General features: G+C 42.6%; 1 protein-coding gene across 1 annotated transcript in view; it reads left to right on the top strand.

Annotated features, from left to right (window-relative positions):
• The first annotated feature begins 3,137 nt into the window (after positions 1-3,137).
• The window catches only part of LOC121859629 (cytoplasmic polyadenylation element-binding protein 1-like), a 39,106-nt gene continuing 21,734 nt past the window's right edge, over positions 3,138-20,509 (top strand). The window contains exons 1-5 of the mRNA XM_042356561.1: positions 3,138-3,305; positions 8,962-9,115; positions 11,353-11,426; positions 17,688-17,810; positions 19,619-19,743. Of these exons, the coding sequence (XP_042212495.1) occupies positions 3,291-3,305; positions 8,962-9,115; positions 11,353-11,426; positions 17,688-17,810; positions 19,619-19,743 (491 nt within the window). The 5' untranslated portion in view covers positions 3,138-3,290. The remainder of the gene's footprint in view (positions 3,306-8,961; positions 9,116-11,352; positions 11,427-17,687; positions 17,811-19,618; positions 19,744-20,509) is intronic.

The raw sequence follows: 20,509 nt of genomic DNA on the forward strand, positions 1-20,509 counted from the left end.
TGGAAATGCTTGACAACAAGATGTATGGCCAGGAGCTCTCGATCGAAGGCACTGTACTTGAGTTGTGGTGGTTGAAGCCGCTGTGAGAAGAAGGCAATGGGCATGAGAGTTCCGTTGATCTCCTGTTGTAAGACGGCGCCCACGGCAGTAGAAGAAGCGTCTGTTGTGAGAGTGGTCCTGGCATTAGGGGCAGGGTGACCCAGCAGGGTAAGACGTGTGATGTGCTGCTTGATAGTGGTGAATGCTGTAAAAGCCTCTTGAGTCCACATGAGAGGCTTGTGAGACGTCTTGGGGAGTCCCTTGAGAAGATCGTAGAGGGGGGACGAGAACGGTAGCAGCCTGGGCAATGAAGCGGTGGTAGTAATTGACTAAACCCAGGAATTCTCGGAGTTTCTTCGCTGTTTCAGGTGTTTCACCTTCTGTGGTAGGGGTTGCATGCCTCTCGACGAGACTCTGTGACCGAGGAAGTCGATGGAGGAGGCTCCGAAGATGCATTTGGTGGGATGAACTTTCATGTTGTTATTCTGCAGGCGTTGGAGAAGGAGCTGTAGGTGGCGATGATGCTCGGCAGGCGTCGGAGATGCAACGAGAATGTCGTCTATGTAGACAGTGACAAAGTCGAGGTCGCGAAGCATGTGGTCCATGTACCTCTGGAAGGTCTGAGCTGCATTGCGTCGTCCAAAACTCATGTAGGCATACTCGAAGAGACCGAACGGAGTGGTGAGGGCTGTCTTCTGGATATCTGCAGGTGCCACTGGAATCTGATGGAAGACACACTCCAAGTAGATCTTCGAGAAGATGGTCTTGCCGTAGAGTTTGTGGTGGAAGTCCTGGACATGCGGAATAGGGTACCTGTCAGGTTTGGTAACGAGGTTCAGGGCTCTGTAGTCACCACATATCCTCCAGTAGTTGGATGATGACTTTGGAACCATGTGAAGAGGAGATGCCCAGGTACTCTTTGAAGGTCGAATGATGCCGTCTCACAGGTGTCTGTTGAATTCCGCCTTGGCTGCATTCAGGAGCTCAGGGCGAAGGTGGCGAGGGCGTGAGGTCCTGTAATCTCGATGTGGTGGAAGATTCCCGACGTAGGTGGTGGTGGAGAGACTCGGGGTGAGAAAAGTTCCTTGAACTCCTTGAGCAGGGGGGAGAACTCGTTGGACGGCGAGAGGCAGGTGATAGTGTCAGCGACTGCGGCACCTGTACCCCGGAACGTGTGTGCTGTAGGCTCATGGACGAGGCAGAGGTGGCTTTGGTCGACGACAAGCTTGTGGAAGGTGAGGAAGTCGAAGCCAAGGATGGGTTGAGAGATGTCTGCCACCACGAAGGACCAGCGCAGAGTCTTGGGAAGACCAAGGTCTAAGGCGAGGATGTGTGCGCCGTAGGAGGCGATGGGGTTACCGTTAGCAGCGAACAGGTCATATGAGGGTTGCTTTGATGTGTCTTACGGTGAGGGAGGGATGATGCTGACCGATGCCCCTGAATCAACGAGGAATTTCCTGCCGGAGATGCGGTCGGTGATATGCAGCAGTCAGACGCCTGAAGTGACGGAGGTTGTGGCGTCTACCAATCCCCGTCAATGCCGTTTCCCGAGTAGTTGAAGGGAGCCTCACAACGTCTAGTGTTAGCACCGAAGCGTTGATGGTACCAGCAGAGGGTAGGTGCACTGTACTGGGAGTTGGCGGCGGTGTCCGAGGCAGGACGAAGGCGTCGGGGTTGGTAGGACACTGCGTGAGGCAGGAACAGGAGCAGCAGCAGCAGGCATGGAGGAGCAGAACTGCTCGAGGGTGTCCATCCTGCGGTGTAGAGGCTGTAGCAGGTCCCTCATGTGAGGTGTTGCTCGTCTGAGGAGCGTTGATCCGGTTGACAAGATCGGAGGAAAGTGACGGTGTGGCCGCTGAGTTGTCCGCGGCAGCATGGCGCACAGCAGTGTATTCATGGAATACTCTGTCTGCCATGGCTGCGTAGGTCGCCGGGGTTGTAGAGTAGTCCAGTGCGGACAGGGCGAGGCGAACTTCTGCGGAGAGCTTCTGGGCGTGAAGCTGGCGCAGGACAGTGTCAGGAAGCCTGTCTGTGAGGCGGGAATTCAGTCTACGCAGGCGTTGAGTTGCCGAGGGGTAGACTTGATAGTTATGACTTCTGAGACTTGCGTGGAAATTTCTGTGGGCAAGGAACAGACCAGGGCGACGTACTTTTGCTCGTCTTTAGCTGTTGAGCCGGTGAGAGCCGGGGGATGGGGGCTTACAGCGCCGCCAAAACCCCCCCAACTGGGTGGACTCTCTGCGCTCGCCGTGTTCCCCCGCCCACAACTTCTTGGATCCTCGTTTTGATCACTTTCTTCCGTATCCACACCGCAAGGTCTTGTGACTAGTCTTGTCGCCCCCTGGGGTGTAATAATTTAATGAAATAATAATTTAGTGACGTCAGAAATAGGTGGTCTGAATCGAGCATCACTACGCGCCCCGCCGTATGTCATGTGCCTCAATACTGTATCCGGAAATTATCATTTGGTATATTTTTATTTATCGCCATTACCCATTGTCAGCAGTCGGTTTGTTCTATGTTTTGTACATCTTGTCTGTGTTATGACTTTCACTGTACAGTACTGTTACAAAAAAGAAAGCAAAATACTGGAGAAAACCTGCGATATATGGTAGGGTTACTCGCTTCTGACCTGAGGAATGAGGGATCGTACTCGGGACGTAGTATGACAGGCAACCAGTGTACAGCCATCTCCTTCGTATATTACAAAAACAAAATATGCAAATTATGATTTATGACAAACTATACTGTTTTAATAATAGTTTATGGTACCGCCGCATTAAAACTATAATTAACTTCAGTTATATAAGCGAGAAATCAGCCTTGGCCTCTGATTGGCTGAAATCCTCAACTATGTAAATGAGTTGGACGTCACGCACCGGACTATATACCTTTAAGAAATTTCAGGTGTTGTCTTCTCCAAATATGACAATAAATTTCAATAGTCTTTTTTATATTAAATTTAAAATAACAACTAAAATAATATTGGTGAAGTTGTTATGTTTTTATTTTGGAATATATTTGTAAAAGTGTCGGTGTAGTGAGGGCGAGGAAGAAAGGCGAGCACGTGAGGCGCCTCAGTCGGTGAGTGCCAGGTCCTGTGGATATGCGAGGTTCACTCTTGTTCTTTATTTTATATGTAAAGTAGTGATACGTAGAATTTTTAGTGTTGTTATTACAAAGCCAAATTTAAGAGTGTGACGAGGAATTGACTGAAGGTGAGGTGAGGAAACAAGATTGGAGGAGTCATCATGCCTAACGGGCTGGTTAGTAATTTATTTGTTTAACTTGTACATTCTCACCGTGTATGATGGGTCTGTAACTTATATTTGGTGATTTACTATTCAATATCAAGAGGTGTTGTAGAAAATTAGAACTGGATCTCACCCATTTTACTCATAAGACCGCATTGCATCTGGAGGAGATTTAAATAGTCCAGTCGTTTAATACCTGAACACAGCCATTAATAAGTCGGTGTTGTGAGTTACGGAGGTTCTTAAGTCTTGGGTATTGACGAGTTGAGGAACTGCTGATAATTGGTGCATCTTATGTTTTACCGAGGTCCTGCCAAGGTCTCTTAAGTGGTTATGTAGAAATTGAGGTAAAACCCCTGGCTGTCAAGAGTGACACAACTAGAGCTCCGTAGTTAGCAGTGGAGGGTGATAATGGCGGTTAAGGTCGTCCGCTGGAAGTCTTCCATTGTGTGTGGGGTGGTGGGGTGGGTGTTAGGGCACCGGGAAGCCTACACGATAATTATTGGTTTTATTGACGTTCGTGTTTCTTATTTTTACATGAAAACCTATTTTAATGGTGTTATGGCATGTTTTCATCGAATATAAACTTAATTTCCTTGAAAGTGGTTTTCAAGGGAATGACGATTTTACATGTCAGACTGAATTAGCCAAAGAAACAACTTATTAGCCGGAAGGTGTACCCCGCCATATTAAAGTATTTTGGGTAAATTTGCGTAAGTGGGCCAAGTCTTTTCATTAAAACACGTTTTTGGCTTCGTCCAGACTATTTTAATTATTCTTTTCATGACATTTCCGTCGGAAATTTATATTTTTGGAGTTTTCAAATCCATGAAATGGTGAATTTATAGTTTTACAACGGTTATTTTTCGCCGTTATTAATGTTTATACAAACTAAGACAATTTTCTTGGATATTTCCAACCGGAAATTAAGGATAACATTAATTTTTCAATATTAAATTTGGGGTCAATTTATATTAATGCACCGGTCTTTATTTTTATATTAAAAATAGGTTTTCCCTTAGTATTTGAGGAGTTTCGAACAAGTTTGATATTCATTAACTCCTGATTTTTTTAAGTCTCCCCTCCCCTCCCCACCCCACCCCTCCCACAATCATAACGGAAAAATGTATTTTTCGAATAAATCGCAAATAAAATGCCAACTAGCCAACAAAACCTAACCAGGGTTGCACCTCTTCCGTTTTTCTATTCGGCTGAAGAAAACTGGTGACAGCCAAATGTGTTGTTCACGCAGTGTACAGTACATCGATTACACTTTGGACTGTTTTCTATAAAAAATGCCTCGCTATTTTTCTGATGAAACTCACCAATTGATATAAAATAATCTATCACAATGTCAGCACATCTCTTCCATCTGTTCAGCCAGGGTCTGACTAATTACCCAAATGTAGCCAAATATAGCCGGAATGAAGTCAAATAATGGTCCTACATGAATAAATCGGACTGCTAATCACTTCTCGACTTGTATTTGGTGTCAGAAAGTCACAAAAAATTGGAAAACTTTAATCTGAGATAATAGATCGCGTGCATGTACCGAGGGAGCGAGGAATTACCCAAATGTACCCAAATGTAGTCGCAATGAAGTCAAATAATGGTCCTAGATGAATAAATCGGACTGGCAATTACTGGGCATGCACTGGCTCCTCAATGTATCAGAACCTGCTGCTGTGCTGGTCAAGTCTGGTCTTGAAACCGCTTGCTTGGTTCCTGTCTTTAGTACAAGCTAGGCAATTGCTGGTGCTCTAAGCTCTGGGTTGCTGAAGTGCAGACACCAGTCTGGTGGCTCTCCTCTGGACATTTTCAACCTACTGACAGTCTTGGGGACCAGACGGGGTGACAATATTCCAGGCGGGGAAGTGCCACTCTCTCCAAGAGTTACGAGGAACGGACCGTCTAGATATCTGAAGACATTCTTATAATACATAATAACTGATGCTTGATTCACCTCCCGACAATGGCTCGAGAACTTCAATGCATTGTCAACAAAAACACCCTGATCCTTTTTTGCATTCGTTCTATTAATGCAGTTTCTTCATCTTGTTGGGACTTGATACGCCTCCTTACTATTGGTTGTCCCAGGTGCATCATTTTACACTTTTAATATTGAATCTTGGCAGCCATTTCCTCGACAATTCTTGAAGTTTGGAAATATTTCTGCAGCTCATCAGTCAGTTTGATTATTAATTTCCCTAAATAACTTAACATCGTCCGCAAACATTTGTATGGAGGTGTGTATAGCTTCTGGCATGTCATTTATGAAACAAACTATCAAACAGTGGGACCAATACACTGCCCTGTGGTTCTCTGCATTTCACGGGTACACATGACGATTTCATACCATTTAATCACCACACACCGCTTGCGATCAAACAGTCTCCGATCCACGCAAGGACACTTCCCTGAACCCTGTACCCTTCCAGTTTAATTTTCAGCCTTTCTTGGGGTACGCTGTCAAAAGCCTTGGCAAAATCTAGGTTTATATTGTTGACATTGCCACCCTGTTCCACAATTTGGGTCCAAACATCTGGTACCGTGAGTAATTGTTACACAGGAGCTTCCTGGCGTAAGTGTTGGCAATCCTTTACAAGCTTGTTTATTAGATGTTCCATCATGGCATCTCTTATAATGCTCTCAAGTACTTGACAGGCTCACTGGTCTGTAATTGTTATTGAAGTGATGATCGCCATTTTTGAAAATAGGACTCGCATAAGCCAATTTCTAGTCACTGGAGGCCTTTTTGCTCATCCATGATTTTACAGAACCGGATCTTCAGGGACTCCGCATGCTTGTTGCACAACTCTTAGCACTGGGATGCACCAGGTCAAGGATGGGATTCATGAACCTATAGCTGACAATTTTTTCTTAAAACCCCTTCTGAGAACAAAGAATTGGTGCTGTCGACCCATCTTTCCTTAAATGCAGGAAGGTGGTTTGCTTCCTTTCCTGTGAACACCAAGGAAAAGAAACTTAAACGCCTAGGCCTTGTCCTGGTCAGAATCTGCGTAACTACCATCAAGCCTCGGGTCCGATACACCTACTTGGGTATTTAATTTTGACTTAGTGTAGCAGTAAAATGCCTTGGGTTTGACCTTGCAGTTTGCCACTAGAACTCTTTTATTAGCCCTTCTACACTGACTACTTGGTTCCTGGATTTGGCATACATCCTCCTGTGCTTAGTTTGTCCTAACCCATGTCTCGGGTTTGAGTTTTCTTCTTTGTCGATTGCCGCACGGTTCATGTGGAGCGGTATTCTTTTTTTCTTAGGGGCACTGGGTTTGGTCTTGGGTATAATTTTGTTGATCAAATGGTTCACCTACTGGCTATGATATTCAGCATAGCATTCTTAAACCTTTGTGAGGCAGGCCAGTGGATACCCCTCATCTCCTCCCTCATCCCGTTGTAATTTCCCTTGTAATATTTTGAACCTTAGCCTAGTTTTGTCGTGAACCAAGTTCAGTAGACTTGCAATTTACGCGTATTTTTCTTATGTGGCTTCAACTAACTGTATATGCGAATTACCCTGGGGGTTAGGTTACAATTTCAAATTTCAAGCTCAAAACTTAAAAATGGGTTGCAAGCGCACCAAACGCACCACCCTGCCATCCCACTGGCCACCTGTTTCAGTTGCTGACGCTTTGCTGCGAGTGCATCATCGGAGTAACAGCTGCCTCTTGTGTGTCAAATTTAGTGTGCTTAAACCTCTCTTATACTCTCTCATAATGCCCAAACACAAGCCAACCACTGCCTCTGGTCAGCCAGCAAAGAAATAACGCTCTTTGATGACCTTGGAAGAAAAAGTGGCTGTGTTAGATTTGATTAAAGGCGGCATGTAGATCGCTGCTGTGGCGCAAAGGTACGGACGGAACGAATGAAGTTTGAGATCTATCAAGATTTGGGAGAGGGAAATTTGTGAAACCGTGTCTACAAATGCCGCATTTACTGCTAAGGTGACTAGCCAGGTTTGAGACATAACTCTAGTGAAGGTGGAGATGGCATTAAACATCTGGGTTGAGGATATGAACCTGAAACGTGTTCCCATCGACGGCAGCTTGCTCGGGGAGAAGGCACCGAGTCTTTATGACCACTTTAAATCCGGGGTTCCTGAGAGCGAAGTATCCACTGGCTCGTGAAGAATTTTAAAGCCAGCGCTGGTTGGCTCAACAGTTTCAGGAAGCGTTTCAACCTGAAAAATATTACTCGCTAGCAAATCGGCATCAGCTGATGAGGCAGCTGCATGGCTGTTCCCTGAAGAATTCAAGAAATGAGGAAAATGGATATCTTCCAGAGCAGGTCTTCGACGCTGATGAAACAGATTTGTTTTGGAAGAAAATGCCAACCAGAACCTACATTTCCAAGTCTGAGAAGCAGGCCCCCTGGTTCAAGGCTGCGAAGGATCTCGTCACCATGCTTCTGCGGCAACGCAGCAGGGCATATGATAAAGCCAGACGTGATTTATAGGTCTGCCAACCCTCGTGATCTGGAGGGAAAAATAAATCATTCCCGTGTGACAGTCAGAACAAGAAAGCCTGGGTGAGAGCGGACGAAGAAGGCAGCAACGACGATGAAGAGGAGGAGCCAGCTTGTTGGGTTATACACAAGTTTAGTGAAGTGTTTCAGGTGGCCGAGCACTTGAAAAACTTAGTGTATGTGTATGACCCCCTTGGAGTGCAGCATCAACTTCTCGGAGGTCTTACAAGCCTTATGGTTTGGTATAAGAATGTGTTCCAGCAGCTTAAGAAACGACAGCTTCCCATCACCATGTTCTTTAAGAAAACTTCGGCATCAACATCGTCAGCAGATTAGCCAACGCCCTCAACTTCTCAGTGACCTTGAGCTTTCCACATCCTCCCCTGTATTGTTATCTGAGTTTGACGATCCCCAGAGGTGGGAAGGGGATGAATAATCTCGAAATGCATGTCTGTCTACATACAGGTAATGTCTGTGCTCTATTAATGCTGTTATGCACTTGTTACAGAATGTATTGCATTAAAGTGGTGATTTAGGAGTTCTTGTGTATATGTACATACATATATTGTGATTTAAGGGCAATTTAGGGGATTTTTAGGCGTTTCTGACTTGACGCATTTGTGGGCTTTGTGCGTTTTTGGCTTTACACCGGGTCCCATTTTTGTAACCCCCTGCGTAAATCGAGTCGACTGTAACTTAAATCTGACGGACAACATTATGTGGTGACTGGTGCTAACTGTTCCAGCTTGGCCACCTTACACTAATCGTTTGCTATGAGTTTCTGTTGCTTGGGTGTTTGCTCCCCTCTGTAATGAGTCGGGTCTTTAGCATATGGGAACAGAAAATTATCTCTTGGTTTCTTCAAAGAGTAGTCGGGTTATTAAAGTTAATTGGCGGGGTCTCCTTTCTCCAGTCGATGTTGCCAAGATTGAAGTCCCTCAGGACAAGGTGGTGGCTAGGATTGAGCACTGTGGTAATGTCTATTAAGGTTCTTAAATTTCTTTGGTTTAATAAGCTACTGTTTGAGGATCTGTAGATACACCTGACAAAAAAAAAGTCTCCCCTTTAATTTAATTTTACACCACTTGAACTCTTCAAATACATTGACATAATTGTCTCGACTTTTTCTACACTTAATAACTCCACAGTAAATGCCTTAACAATTGAACAAATTTCTTTTCAGAATGACCTGACAGACCTTTATGGGTCACTGAACATTGGTGGCACGGAACATGAAGAGAGTAATAAGGATGCAATCCTGCGGATCAACTCCTTTCTAAACAACTCCTTAGATCTTCGTAGTCTGGCTTCAGAACATTCTCGTAAAACTTCAATTGGTAAATTTATTGGTTTTCTTTTGTGTTAATACAAGGTGGAAATATTGTAAGTTATTTCATGTACAGTATTTCTATACAGTAAGTACTGAAAGCAAGGTATTGCCGAGTGTTCAGATCCAACCTAGAAATAAGAGTGGACTGTACTCTTGGTTACTGTACTGAATATGAAAAAGATTCAGTTGCTAGCAATTTATACTCCCATAATGAGAATTGACCCAGGAAAGTGGGGGTAGGTAGAAAAAATCTGATGTGATCTTTTCTGAGAACTATTGCTTGTACAGTGGTCCCCAATTCGTTCCAGAAGGTCGTTCGTTAACCGAAACCATTGTTTCAATGGGACTTTGAGGTGTGTATGTAGAAGACTCCTGGTTGATGATGATGATGGGAATTAGAAGTGGGGGTGGAGGAGAAATCACCCCATGCTTCATGCCATCATTTAACCCATAAAATTTTAAGTTCACTAGGTGTAATTCAAGATTATTTTCTTTAAATCAACACTGCACTCCACTATATATTGTCAATATGTAAAATAAATTTCAGAATAACCAATAATTGTACTGTACAAACGTAAAATTAGTTTTATGTTCAAGAGTCTCAAGCAAGATGTTACATCTACTGACCAGAGATATAAACTGACGCATGTTCGGTGAGTTTAGTGGCTGTTTGGCGCACTAAAAACTAGTTTCCTGTACTGCAATTATGTTAAATAATTGTTAAAATGGCACCTGTTGCCAACATTCTTTCTCCCAAAAACTCTCTGCTCATTTTCCTTGACCCCTTTATCAGATAAAGATTTCACATTCAATGATAGTTTTTAAGAATGTCTATGAACCGATTTCTTGCCTGAGAAGTTGACTATTCATAATGCTTGGGTTGTACAGTACACCATTTGCAAATAAATGTAAACAAAATTGATTGGTGTGTAGCAAGGCTGGCATTACGGTACGGTTGATATTTAGTCAGAATGTACGGTACAGAATTACGGTACGATATTTTCCTTAAAGTACGGTACGGTACTATTTCGGAATGGAAAAATGAGCAAAATTCCGTACCGTACCCCAGGCTTAAAAACATGATCATGCAATTATTAACCCCTTGAGGATTGTGACGCATTTTGACAGTTTATTCTGGTTATCATTAGACACTTATGCAGCTTAGGAAGGATTTATGGGAATAAACACTAGACTAGCTGAATTAGCCATCTGTCTATTGTCTTTCATATACCCTTCACAAATTGAATAAAATCATCTAACAATAGTCGGAAAAGAGAAATGTCATCGATCTTCAAAGGGTTAATGCGTTGGTGCCTTCAGTGAGTGATCAATACCGTCCGCCAGCTGGTAGTCTGGTACTGTTAGTACTGATCACGTTGCGTCACGCCAACTATTCATGTCGTATAACTTTAGTGTCTCCAACTCTCCTTCCATTGTTGGGAGGGAGCAGTCATCCGAGGCAGGCAGGCAGTAGTAGTAGTAGTAGTAGTAGTAGTAGTAGTATCAATATTATTGATATTTTTATTATTACAGTATTATAAAAAATTTTCATATTACAATTTAATGTCTTCTGTGTATAGGCTAATACAATTTATCTCCAGTGTCCAATCAAGTTCAACACAGCACATTTACATCTATAGTCACTTCGTAATTGTTCCTTTTCAAATCCACACATGTACTCGAATACATTGTTCACAAATTGAGAATTATTTTGATTTAATTACATTTTGCCGACTGTACGATAAAAGTACGGAATTACGGTACGGTATTTTTTCCGTACTGTACGGTACGGAAAAATAATGGGGATGCAGTACGAAATTATGGTACAGTATTTTAGCCGGGTATGGAGTACGGAAAAATATTCCGTACTGTACTACCGGCGTTTGGTGTGTAGCAACTGGCTTGATATATGCTGCATGAATATTAGTGTTTTACCTAGTGTAAATTTGTCATCTTCGTTGATTTGTAATGGTTCCCTCGCTTTAAAACAATAACAATAATAATTTGGCTTCAATTCACTGTAATGTGTGTGCTTTTCAGTAAAGCCGAGGGGCAACCGCAACCCACAAAAAATTTAGTTGCGGCTTAAAGCTCCTGATGTCTTTTCTCTTGTACACTTAAACCTCAATAGTTTTGATTAGTGTTAATGAATTTGACCTGACAAGTTTTTTGAACTGAAATGTTCAATTTACATGAAAATATTTTGTAACTGCTTTTAACCATTAACTTTTTTCTGTTTAACAGATGCGTTATTGACAGAACTGATGAATGGCACAGATGGGAACAGTGGTGATATTGGACCCAAGAAAACTGGCCAGGTAATGGAGTTCTTGTTGTATCACGTGTTAAAATATGTAGACCTGTAGTACTTTCATGTTATTTTAAAGCTAATACAGTATTAGCCATTTGAACATACCAGGTACATTACAGTAAAGCCTAGAATAATGACGGTAATGTGTCCTCCAATATTGCAGTGTAAGGTGAATCATTAATTACCATTAAAAGAAAGCAATAATAATGAGATGTGTTCTAAAGTCTGACTTTTTCATATCTTTTGTGGCTTTTTGCCTTCTTTTCCCCCAAAACAATAAAATTTATAAAAAATGCAAACTATATTCTTTAAATAATGTTTATGAATGCACCTTAAAGTTATACAATATAAGTCAATAATAATATGGTCACACAAGAGATGGGATGCCATTGTTGTTGTCAGTGTTTACACTCATAAACCCAGTTATCCATCTGAAACTTCAAGAAAATAAGTCCCTGGTTGTAGCTGTAGTAAAATTAATGTTAAAAATTTAATGCGAGTTTTAAGTAATGTTATTTAATGTTAATAAATGGACAATAGAAGTAGCTAACCACTAATGGTAAAGGAAAAAAGCGAGATGGATTGTGCAACTCCAGTAATATGCAAGTGCATACATGTGAAGTCATTTCTCTACATAAGAATATGAAAGCAACACTTATTACTGTTCATATAGTTTTCAAATAAGACTTACGAATGTAAGACAAAATTTCTACTCGCCAATGGTGCAACTAGCAGACCTATTGTTAAGGGATAGGAGGAACAATGGGGATGTTTCGAGCGCAGGAACAACGTAAAACTTTATGGAGTCCCTGAGAGCCAGGCGGAGAGTAGGGAAACCCTATACGTTGAAGTTTTCGAATATTTGTACGGAGGTTCTGAAATAGCCATCCCACCCTCCATATGTGAGGAGGCTGCAACATAGCAGGAGGACATGCCTCGGTCTCTCAGGATCACACTAGTGAGTGAGGAGGAGAAATGCGAAGTTATTTGTCAGGCAATAAACTTGGCAAGGAGCGGGACATTTTGGGATGTATTCATTCACCCAGATCGCACGATATTACAGAGGGAACAGCACAGGAAGCTCATGCAGAGCTTGAAGCAGAGGAGGGAGGAGTCGAGGTTGAGAGGGGATGGGTTTACATGGATTATATCCTGGGGGAGGATAGTGGAGGCGAGTGCACCAGCGCTGAGCCAGAGGGCAGCGGTACACCCCTCCACCCGCTTTACCTCCCACCCAGGAAGAGGTGAGCGCCGTATAAACGATGACATATCGAACCTCACCCTGCAAAAGACAGTGTACTTAGCAAATGCTGCAGCTGCTGAGAATGGGGGGAGGGGGCCGGAGTTACTACCAAGTGCAGAGACGTTACCGAGAACAAATTCCTGCTCGAATGTCCTATACACTAATGCTGACATAACTCGATAAGAGGAGTTTGAAACACTACTGAAGGTACACCAACCCGATATAGTAGTTGTAGAACTGTTGTACAAGAATAGAAGCCACCCAGAGGAATGCAAGTTCTGTATTGTCGGATTTGACTGATTTACAAACCTTTCTCGAGTAACTTGCAAGAGGGGTGTGGGTATCTGCTCGGCAAGACCTTGGAGCAAGCCAGGTGAGGGTACAGGGAGACTGTTTTTGAAGAATCAGTGGTGTAAAATTAATTTGAGGAGAGATGTACTTATTGTCGGGTGCATCTACAAATCCCAAACTGCAGCTTGCCAAACCAAAGCAACTTAACTTGATAAACAACCCAGCGAGGCTCGGCCCTAGCCACCTCCTTATTGAGGGAGACTAACTATAGCGACATCGACTGTAGAAATGAGCACATGCCAAATGACTTGAATAACCCTGCTACTCTTTTTGTAGAAACTCGGAGATAATTTTCTGTTCCCAACGCATTACAAATGGAAGCAAACACCCAAGCCACTGGACCTCATCATAATGAACGAGGAGGGTATGGTGGCCAAACTGGAACGTCTTGCCCCAGTTGGCACCAGCCACCATGTAGTGCTGTCCTTCACAAATACCAGGCCAAGGTGCAAATATTAAAAGGGAAATTTCGACGGGATGAGGAGGAGATGAGGGGTATCCACTGGCCTGACTCCCTAAGGCATAAGAGCATGAATGCTACACTAAATATCCTAGCTAGTAAAGTAAACCATTTGATCGAGAAATACATACCCACGACCAAACCCAGTGCCTCAAGGAGTACAAGGAGACCGCTTCACATGAATCGTGTGGCGGTCGACAAAATAAAGAAAATCCTGAAATTAAAGACGTGGGTTAGGTCGATGATTGGCAAGACAGGAGGATGCATGCTAGGGCAGAGTGTAGAAGGGCTGAAAAGGAGTTCCAGAGGCTGGTTGTAAGCGTGGTCAAGACAAACCCAAAGACAAAATTAAAAATGCGAGTAGGAGTATCGGATCCGAGGCTTGATGGTGGTAGTTACGCAGAGTCTGATCAGGACAAAGCCGAGGCATTGAACACCTTCTCTACCTCGGTGTTCACAAGAGTGGATGCAAACAATCTTCCTGTGTTTGAGGACAGGCAGTATGACAGCACTGACCCATATTGTGTTCACAGAAGGTTATTAGAAATACTGTCTAAACTAAAGGTTCATAAGAGTCCTGGACTGGACATGGTGCATCCCAGAGTGCTAAGGGAGTTGTGCACTGAGCTAGCCGAGCCCCTGAAGATCCTTTTCTGTAAATGCCTGGCTGAGCAAAAGGTCCCCCAGTGATTGGGAAATAGCTTCTGCGAGTCCTATCTTCAATAACTATAGACCAGCGAGCCTAAAAGGCATATGTGAATTATTTGAGAGCATTGAGGTGCCATGATGGAACCTTACTACTAAACAACCTTGTAAATGATTGCCAACATGGTTTTATGCCCGGGTGCTCCTGCTTGACAATTATCCATGGTAATGGATATTTGGACCCAAATTTTGGAACGGGGAAATATCGACAATGTTTACCTAAATTTTGCCTAGGTTTTCGACAGTGTACTCCCATGAAAGGCTGAAAATTAAACTGGAAAATTGTGGGATTTGGGGAATTGTCCTAGCGTGGATAGTAGACTTTCTTCACGACTGCAAGTGGGGTACCACAGGGTAGTGTATTGGGCCTGCTGCTGTTTGTTTCATAATGACATGCCTGATGCTGTACACTCATCCATACAGAAGTTTGCGGATGATGCCAAGTTATTTTGTGAAATTGAGAACCAAGTGGACCGTGAAGAGCTGCAGAAGGAATTTAACTGCTACTTTATTGGGAATATTTTCTGAATTTTCCGGAAAATGTGCCCCTTGGAAAATCTCTTCCAAAGCCGTAATTTTCCAGAAAATTACGGCTTTGGAAAAGATTTTCCGAGAATTTTAATTCCGGCTATCGGAGAGTTCCAAGTTTGAGGGATTCCGGCCAATGGAGTTATTACTGTACGTCTTTATGTATAGGTCATAAGCATTTTTCACATCCCTGATCATATTAATGCTTTGTTCTGTTAATAGATCCACTTCAGCAAAGGTTCATTGCTTGCTCCATATAATATCCACAGACCTCTCGCCTTTTTCGTATCGTTTTAACGTCTAGTTTCTTGGCTAAGCTTGTACACTTTCTTTTGGCTTTTGAACTGACACTACTATCACTTGCTCTCTTGCTCATGTTGAATTGGGTTGCAAAAATGCTGTAAGAGACCAGAGTTTTTCTCCTTTTCCTGTTCAGATGCGTGAAAACAAAAGGCCCGCCAAGCTGTGACTGTTAATACTAGTGATGCTGGCGTCACCACTCGCAAGCCCGGCAGCCTCTATGAACTAGGCATGGTTTTTTTAGTTGTATAATACATATTGGAATTTAGTTATTTATATGAAAAAGTAATTTTATTTAGTTTTTGTTTTCGTCGTAATACAAAAAAAAATACCGTAATGGTGTAAATTGAATTGGGTCCTAAATTAACCAGGGCCTTAAATATGAAGCGTCGTTATTGGAGGCTTTCCTGTATATGAATTGAGTGACTTTATGGAAGGTGACTTGTGTGGAAATATGTTCAGAGAGTATCAGTATGGTATAATGAAGACGTTAAGATAAAGAAAATAGTGAGGAGAAATTTTAGGGATCTAGTTTGATAAAAAAAATGGAAGATAAACAAAACATTGAATGTGTTCTGAGAAAATGATGAAATTGAGAAGGTGGACGAGGATTTTGGGAAGAGTAAATATATCAAGGGAAGCTAATCTGTAAAGATAAAATGCAAGAAGTATTTACCAGGAAAGACTTTTAAATCATCATAGTTTTCTAGTTCAACATTTGCGTGGGTTAGCTGTGATTACTTAATGGCAGCTTTTCAAGCTGCATGGCCTCTAGCAGTCTCTTAAGTTATTAACTTTGTCATGTCTTGCCTCTCCCTATGTCATTCTTGTGCCCAACTCTGGCACACCTCCCCTCCACATTTAGGCTCCTGTACAGTCCACAAAGAAATATTCTGCACCTTTATGGTGTTCTACAATGACACTGGACCAAGAATTCTGAACAACACTCATTTATGTGGGTGATTCCTGTTAATTTTGCTGTATTGGCTATATGTGATATAAAAAAAGTAGATCATACTGGTTATAAATGCTTCACACAACCAGAAATACCAACCTTACGAAAGTAACATGGCATCAATCAGTGATCGTTGCAAAGGCCATCAGACCTAGTTGTACAGAAAAATTTTTTTTGTCGACTGTACCACTCCACTCTCTCATCCATTCTCTCCACATCAAACCATCTAAGCCTACCTCTATGCAGAACTTTGCCAGTATAATACCCAGCTACCTTCCTTTAAGTTTGAACAGGGTCTACTGTCTTATTACAAATCCATCTTGCCATTCTCAGTTCAGCTTTCCCAGTCCTGCCTGTTTCCTCATCTGCCTGTTTCACCGACGTACAGCATCTCGCTTCTCACACCAGCTGCATACATTTTGTGAAGTCCTCTTCCCACCAATGAAAGCTGCAGTTCACTGTACTTCCTCAGTCACCGAGTCTTGCACCGAAGCAGAATTCGGGCTCCTCACCAGCATTGATCATGTCACCCAAGTAACAGAACTCAAAGACACAGACCAGGGACATATCCCCAATGTCAATATTCTCTAGCCTTGCTATGGGTGCATGGTTACCTGCACATGCAGAACATAGTTGGCAACATCCAGTAATCTGCCATATTCTCCACTGCACCTCTTTTGTACCCTTCTTCCACACTTGCTGCACATACAATATAGAGTTTGCTGCCAACACCTTTCTTACACAGCATATGACCACTTTCCACTATGGGACCCTTAGTCACACACCTCAATAAAATCTTTTGTTTTGGTCACATTCACTCTCGGGTCCGTAATATTCCATCCTTCCACTTTTGAAATTTCTTCACTGACTGCCCCTCCAGTAGTCATCACCAGCATACAACTCCCAGTCCTTAAGTCCTCAGATATGTCCTGCAGCACCATGATAAACAGGGTCTCAAGATAGGTGTATGCAGCTAGAGCATCTTGGAACTAAAACTACTTGTTTAAATAACCATGCTTGTAAAATTACTTATTAACAATGGCTTCTTTGGCTTCAATAAGATTTCTTTTGATCATAGCCATATATGATTTGCTATTTGCATCAAACTTTGGTCAAGTATCTCAACCATAAATTGTGGTCCAACACAGCACTGGTCATGGAGTTTCCTTTTTGAGTTTTGGAGATTTTCCAGATGATACTAAGCACCTTTTCTTTCTCTACAGCACTTAGTACAACCATTTTGTATTTGTTTAGAGACTATTTAGGGCAGTATGCCTTGTTTGAATCGACAATGCTTTACTTTTATCCTCTTCACCTCTGATCGGCTCGTTAGCCGCTTGGGCGACCGGTCACTTCTCTGCTACGCACTGTTGGCAAGTACTGGGCATGCACCAGCTCCTGTATGTACCTGAACCCGCTCCAGTGTTGGTCAAGTCTTGTCTTGAAAGAGCTCACACTCGGTGCCGTCGCAACACTTTATGGTAGATTGTGAAGAAAGAGTACTGCAGACAGCACAAACCTGCCATTTGCTGGCGGACCTAGACAATGTCGAGTGATGATATTTGGAGGGAATTTTTAATCTGAAAATCAATTGGGGGGTGGAAACGGTTTACATCTAATAATGTATTTTTAGATTCCTGATATTCAAGTGTAGTTGATATCCCAATTTAATTGTGTGAAGCATGATAAAATGTATCCCATATCTGTATTCCTCTTTCCATTACAGAGTGGGAGTCCCAGTGTTGATTCCAGTATTCCTCTGAGTCGTCTACTGGCTCAGAGCTATAGCTATAGCTCTGACAGTACAATTTCACCACATGTTCCACTCACACCCAGTACCACCTCACAGGTTAGTGATCCTTCAATTACAGCATAGATTTTTTCTCCCTTCAGCATAAGTGGACATTTCGTCACCTGACTGTTGAATACCTTGCTGATATTTATTAAATTATATTTTGGAGGTGGGAGAAGCCATGGGTTAGGCTATGTTAAGGTAGGTTACTTTTGTACTGAACCAGTGATGAAATGTCCAAGAACCATAAGACATGGTAGGAGTGAGTATAGCCAAGTGAAGGTGTGTGTGAGAGACCAGGTATTTTGTGTATACTTGATGCTTAGAAGACAAAATATCATTGATTTTATATCGGTTTTGATTTTATATGAACCCAGTACCTTCTATAAATATAGTACTTTCAATAAAAAAATTCTGGATATGTACTTGTATACTGAATACAGTGGTCCCTCCCTCAGTTAACGAACACAATTCGTTCCAGAGGGTCGTTTGTTAACTGAATCCATTGTTTCAATGGGATATTGGGTAATTGGTTCCAGCTCAAAGAAAAGTACATACAAAATAAAAATAAAAATGCAGTAAAGTACGCTTACTTTGAGGTGTGTATGTAGAAGGCTCCTGGTTGATGATAATAATGATGGGAATTAGAAGTGGGGGGGGGGGTGGAGAAGGAAGGAAGGAGAGAAGGAAGTGGGGGTGGAGGAGAATCATTTTAATGCTTCTTGGAAGGCGAGTTACCTTCCATAATCATGTCAGGAACCTCTGGACTGACAGACTCTCCAACAGTAAAATCCTCTCCTTTTTGATGAGGAACACCGAGGGGAAGTATCTTTCTCACGCTGCCTTTTAGAGAAGAAACTGTCAATTGTTCTTTGTGTGGCATTTCTCCTCTGATCATTAGCTGGTTCTTGGAGGAGACCACTTTGTCCTCCACAGTACATCAGGGTGTCTTGAAGCCAGTTTCCTGAACATCTCCCAGTGGTGAACAACATCTTTTAAGTCTGAATACATATGGTCATCACTTTCCTTTTCCTCCTCACCCACTGTCTGTTTCTAGCATCTCATCCAGTGGTTTCAAATCTTCAGGAGTAAGTTCCTGCTCATGAGACATCACAAGGTCTTCAACATCATCCTTCTCCACTTAGAGTCCCATTGACTGACCATTGGACACAATCTCCTTGTCCAACTATTGTTTCTTCCTCAAAATCATGGCTGCTGTTGGCCACAGTGCTTTCCATGCAGAATTTGGGGATTGAATGGAGACTTCTTGCCATGCTGACACAATCAATTTTACAGCCTCCAGGATGTTGTATTGCATCTTCCAGAACTGTGCTAGTGATAGATTAGGATCATTGGTAGTTGCCTGATGACAGCTGAACATTTTCTTCATGTACAGCTTCTAAGTTGCTGATTACATTTTGGTCCATTGGCTGCATAATTGATGTAGTGTTGGGAGGCAAATAAAGCACTTTGACAAAGTCAAATCAGCCTCCAAAGTGCTGGCAAGTTCAGGGTCATGACCAGGGGCATTATCCAGAAGAGCCTTTAAAGGAAGTTTATTGGTGGTTAGGTAACTCTTCACAGAAGGGCAAAACACCTCAACTGCCCATTCATTAAAGAGCTGTCTCGTTACCCATGCCTTACGGTTTGACTTCCAATAAACTCCAAGTTGTCCTCTTGCCGCCTTTCGTTGCTTGAACTCCCTGGGCTTCTGTACATACTCAAAGAATTTGTAATATTTATGTTAAAACTTTTGTAACTGGTAATTTTTACCTGTGCTGTTGAGCTAATCCAACAAGATACTGGTTGGGCTGGTAAGATATTTCATGTGGCTGATTGAGAAAAATGCAATACTTTTTTTTCAGATGTGTGGGCGTAATAATGTGTTCAGTTACTTGGATAATAGCCCACACTCGAGTGGCTCAAGTGGTTCTCGTTACTCGCCAGCACCTGCAAGCATCACACACCAAATGAGAGCTTCCAATACCAGGTATACATAAATTATATTTTTGGTGTCTGTACTGTGTATGGTAGGAATCATTCATATGTCATTGATCTATGTATAGTCAGGGTGATGAGTTCACTTCTGCCCAGAAGGAAGTGGCACCGACCTGAAATGAGATGAAATTGTCGGGATAAGTCAGTTCAAAGACTTGTTCCCGTGACTTGTTTTCACCATGGCGAGCGAACTTTTGCCCATGACTGTACAGTACTTGAAAAGGAAATAAAGGTTACAGGACTGCAGCCCAAAAATATTCCTTTGTGACATTTTACCTGACTGGATTTCACTGCCAGACCACTTGGATGCCAAACCAACTTGTCACACCACCCAATGCATCTAACACTTTCACTTACCTTTATACTTTTCACCATTGATCGGCTCGCTAGCCGCTTGGGTGATCGGTTACGTCTGTTATGCATTGTCGGCAAGTACTGGGCATGCGCTGGCTCATGAATGTATCTGAACCTGCTCCAGTGCTTAACCAGTCTGGTCATGAAAGAGCTCGGCAAACATTTGTGTGGAGGAGCGTATAACGTCAGGCATGTCATTTATGAAACCAACAAACCACAGCGGGCCCAATACACTGCCCTTAGTGCAGGAGGAAACCAGAGTACTGTACCCAACTTGCTATGGTAGTGTCACTGGATAACACCCTTCTATGTCTTGGTCAGGAATTATACACAAGACACAGGGTGAGAGGAATTACCTGTTGGCACCATGTTATAATTGCCTCATTATATATTTGCTGCTTCAT

Source organism: Homarus americanus, unplaced genomic scaffold (genome assembly GCF_018991925.1).
Source record: "Homarus americanus isolate GMGI-L3 unplaced genomic scaffold, GMGI_Hamer_2.0 scaffold7626, whole genome shotgun sequence".
Classification (NCBI taxonomy): Eukaryota; Metazoa; Arthropoda; class Malacostraca; order Decapoda; family Nephropidae; genus Homarus; species Homarus americanus.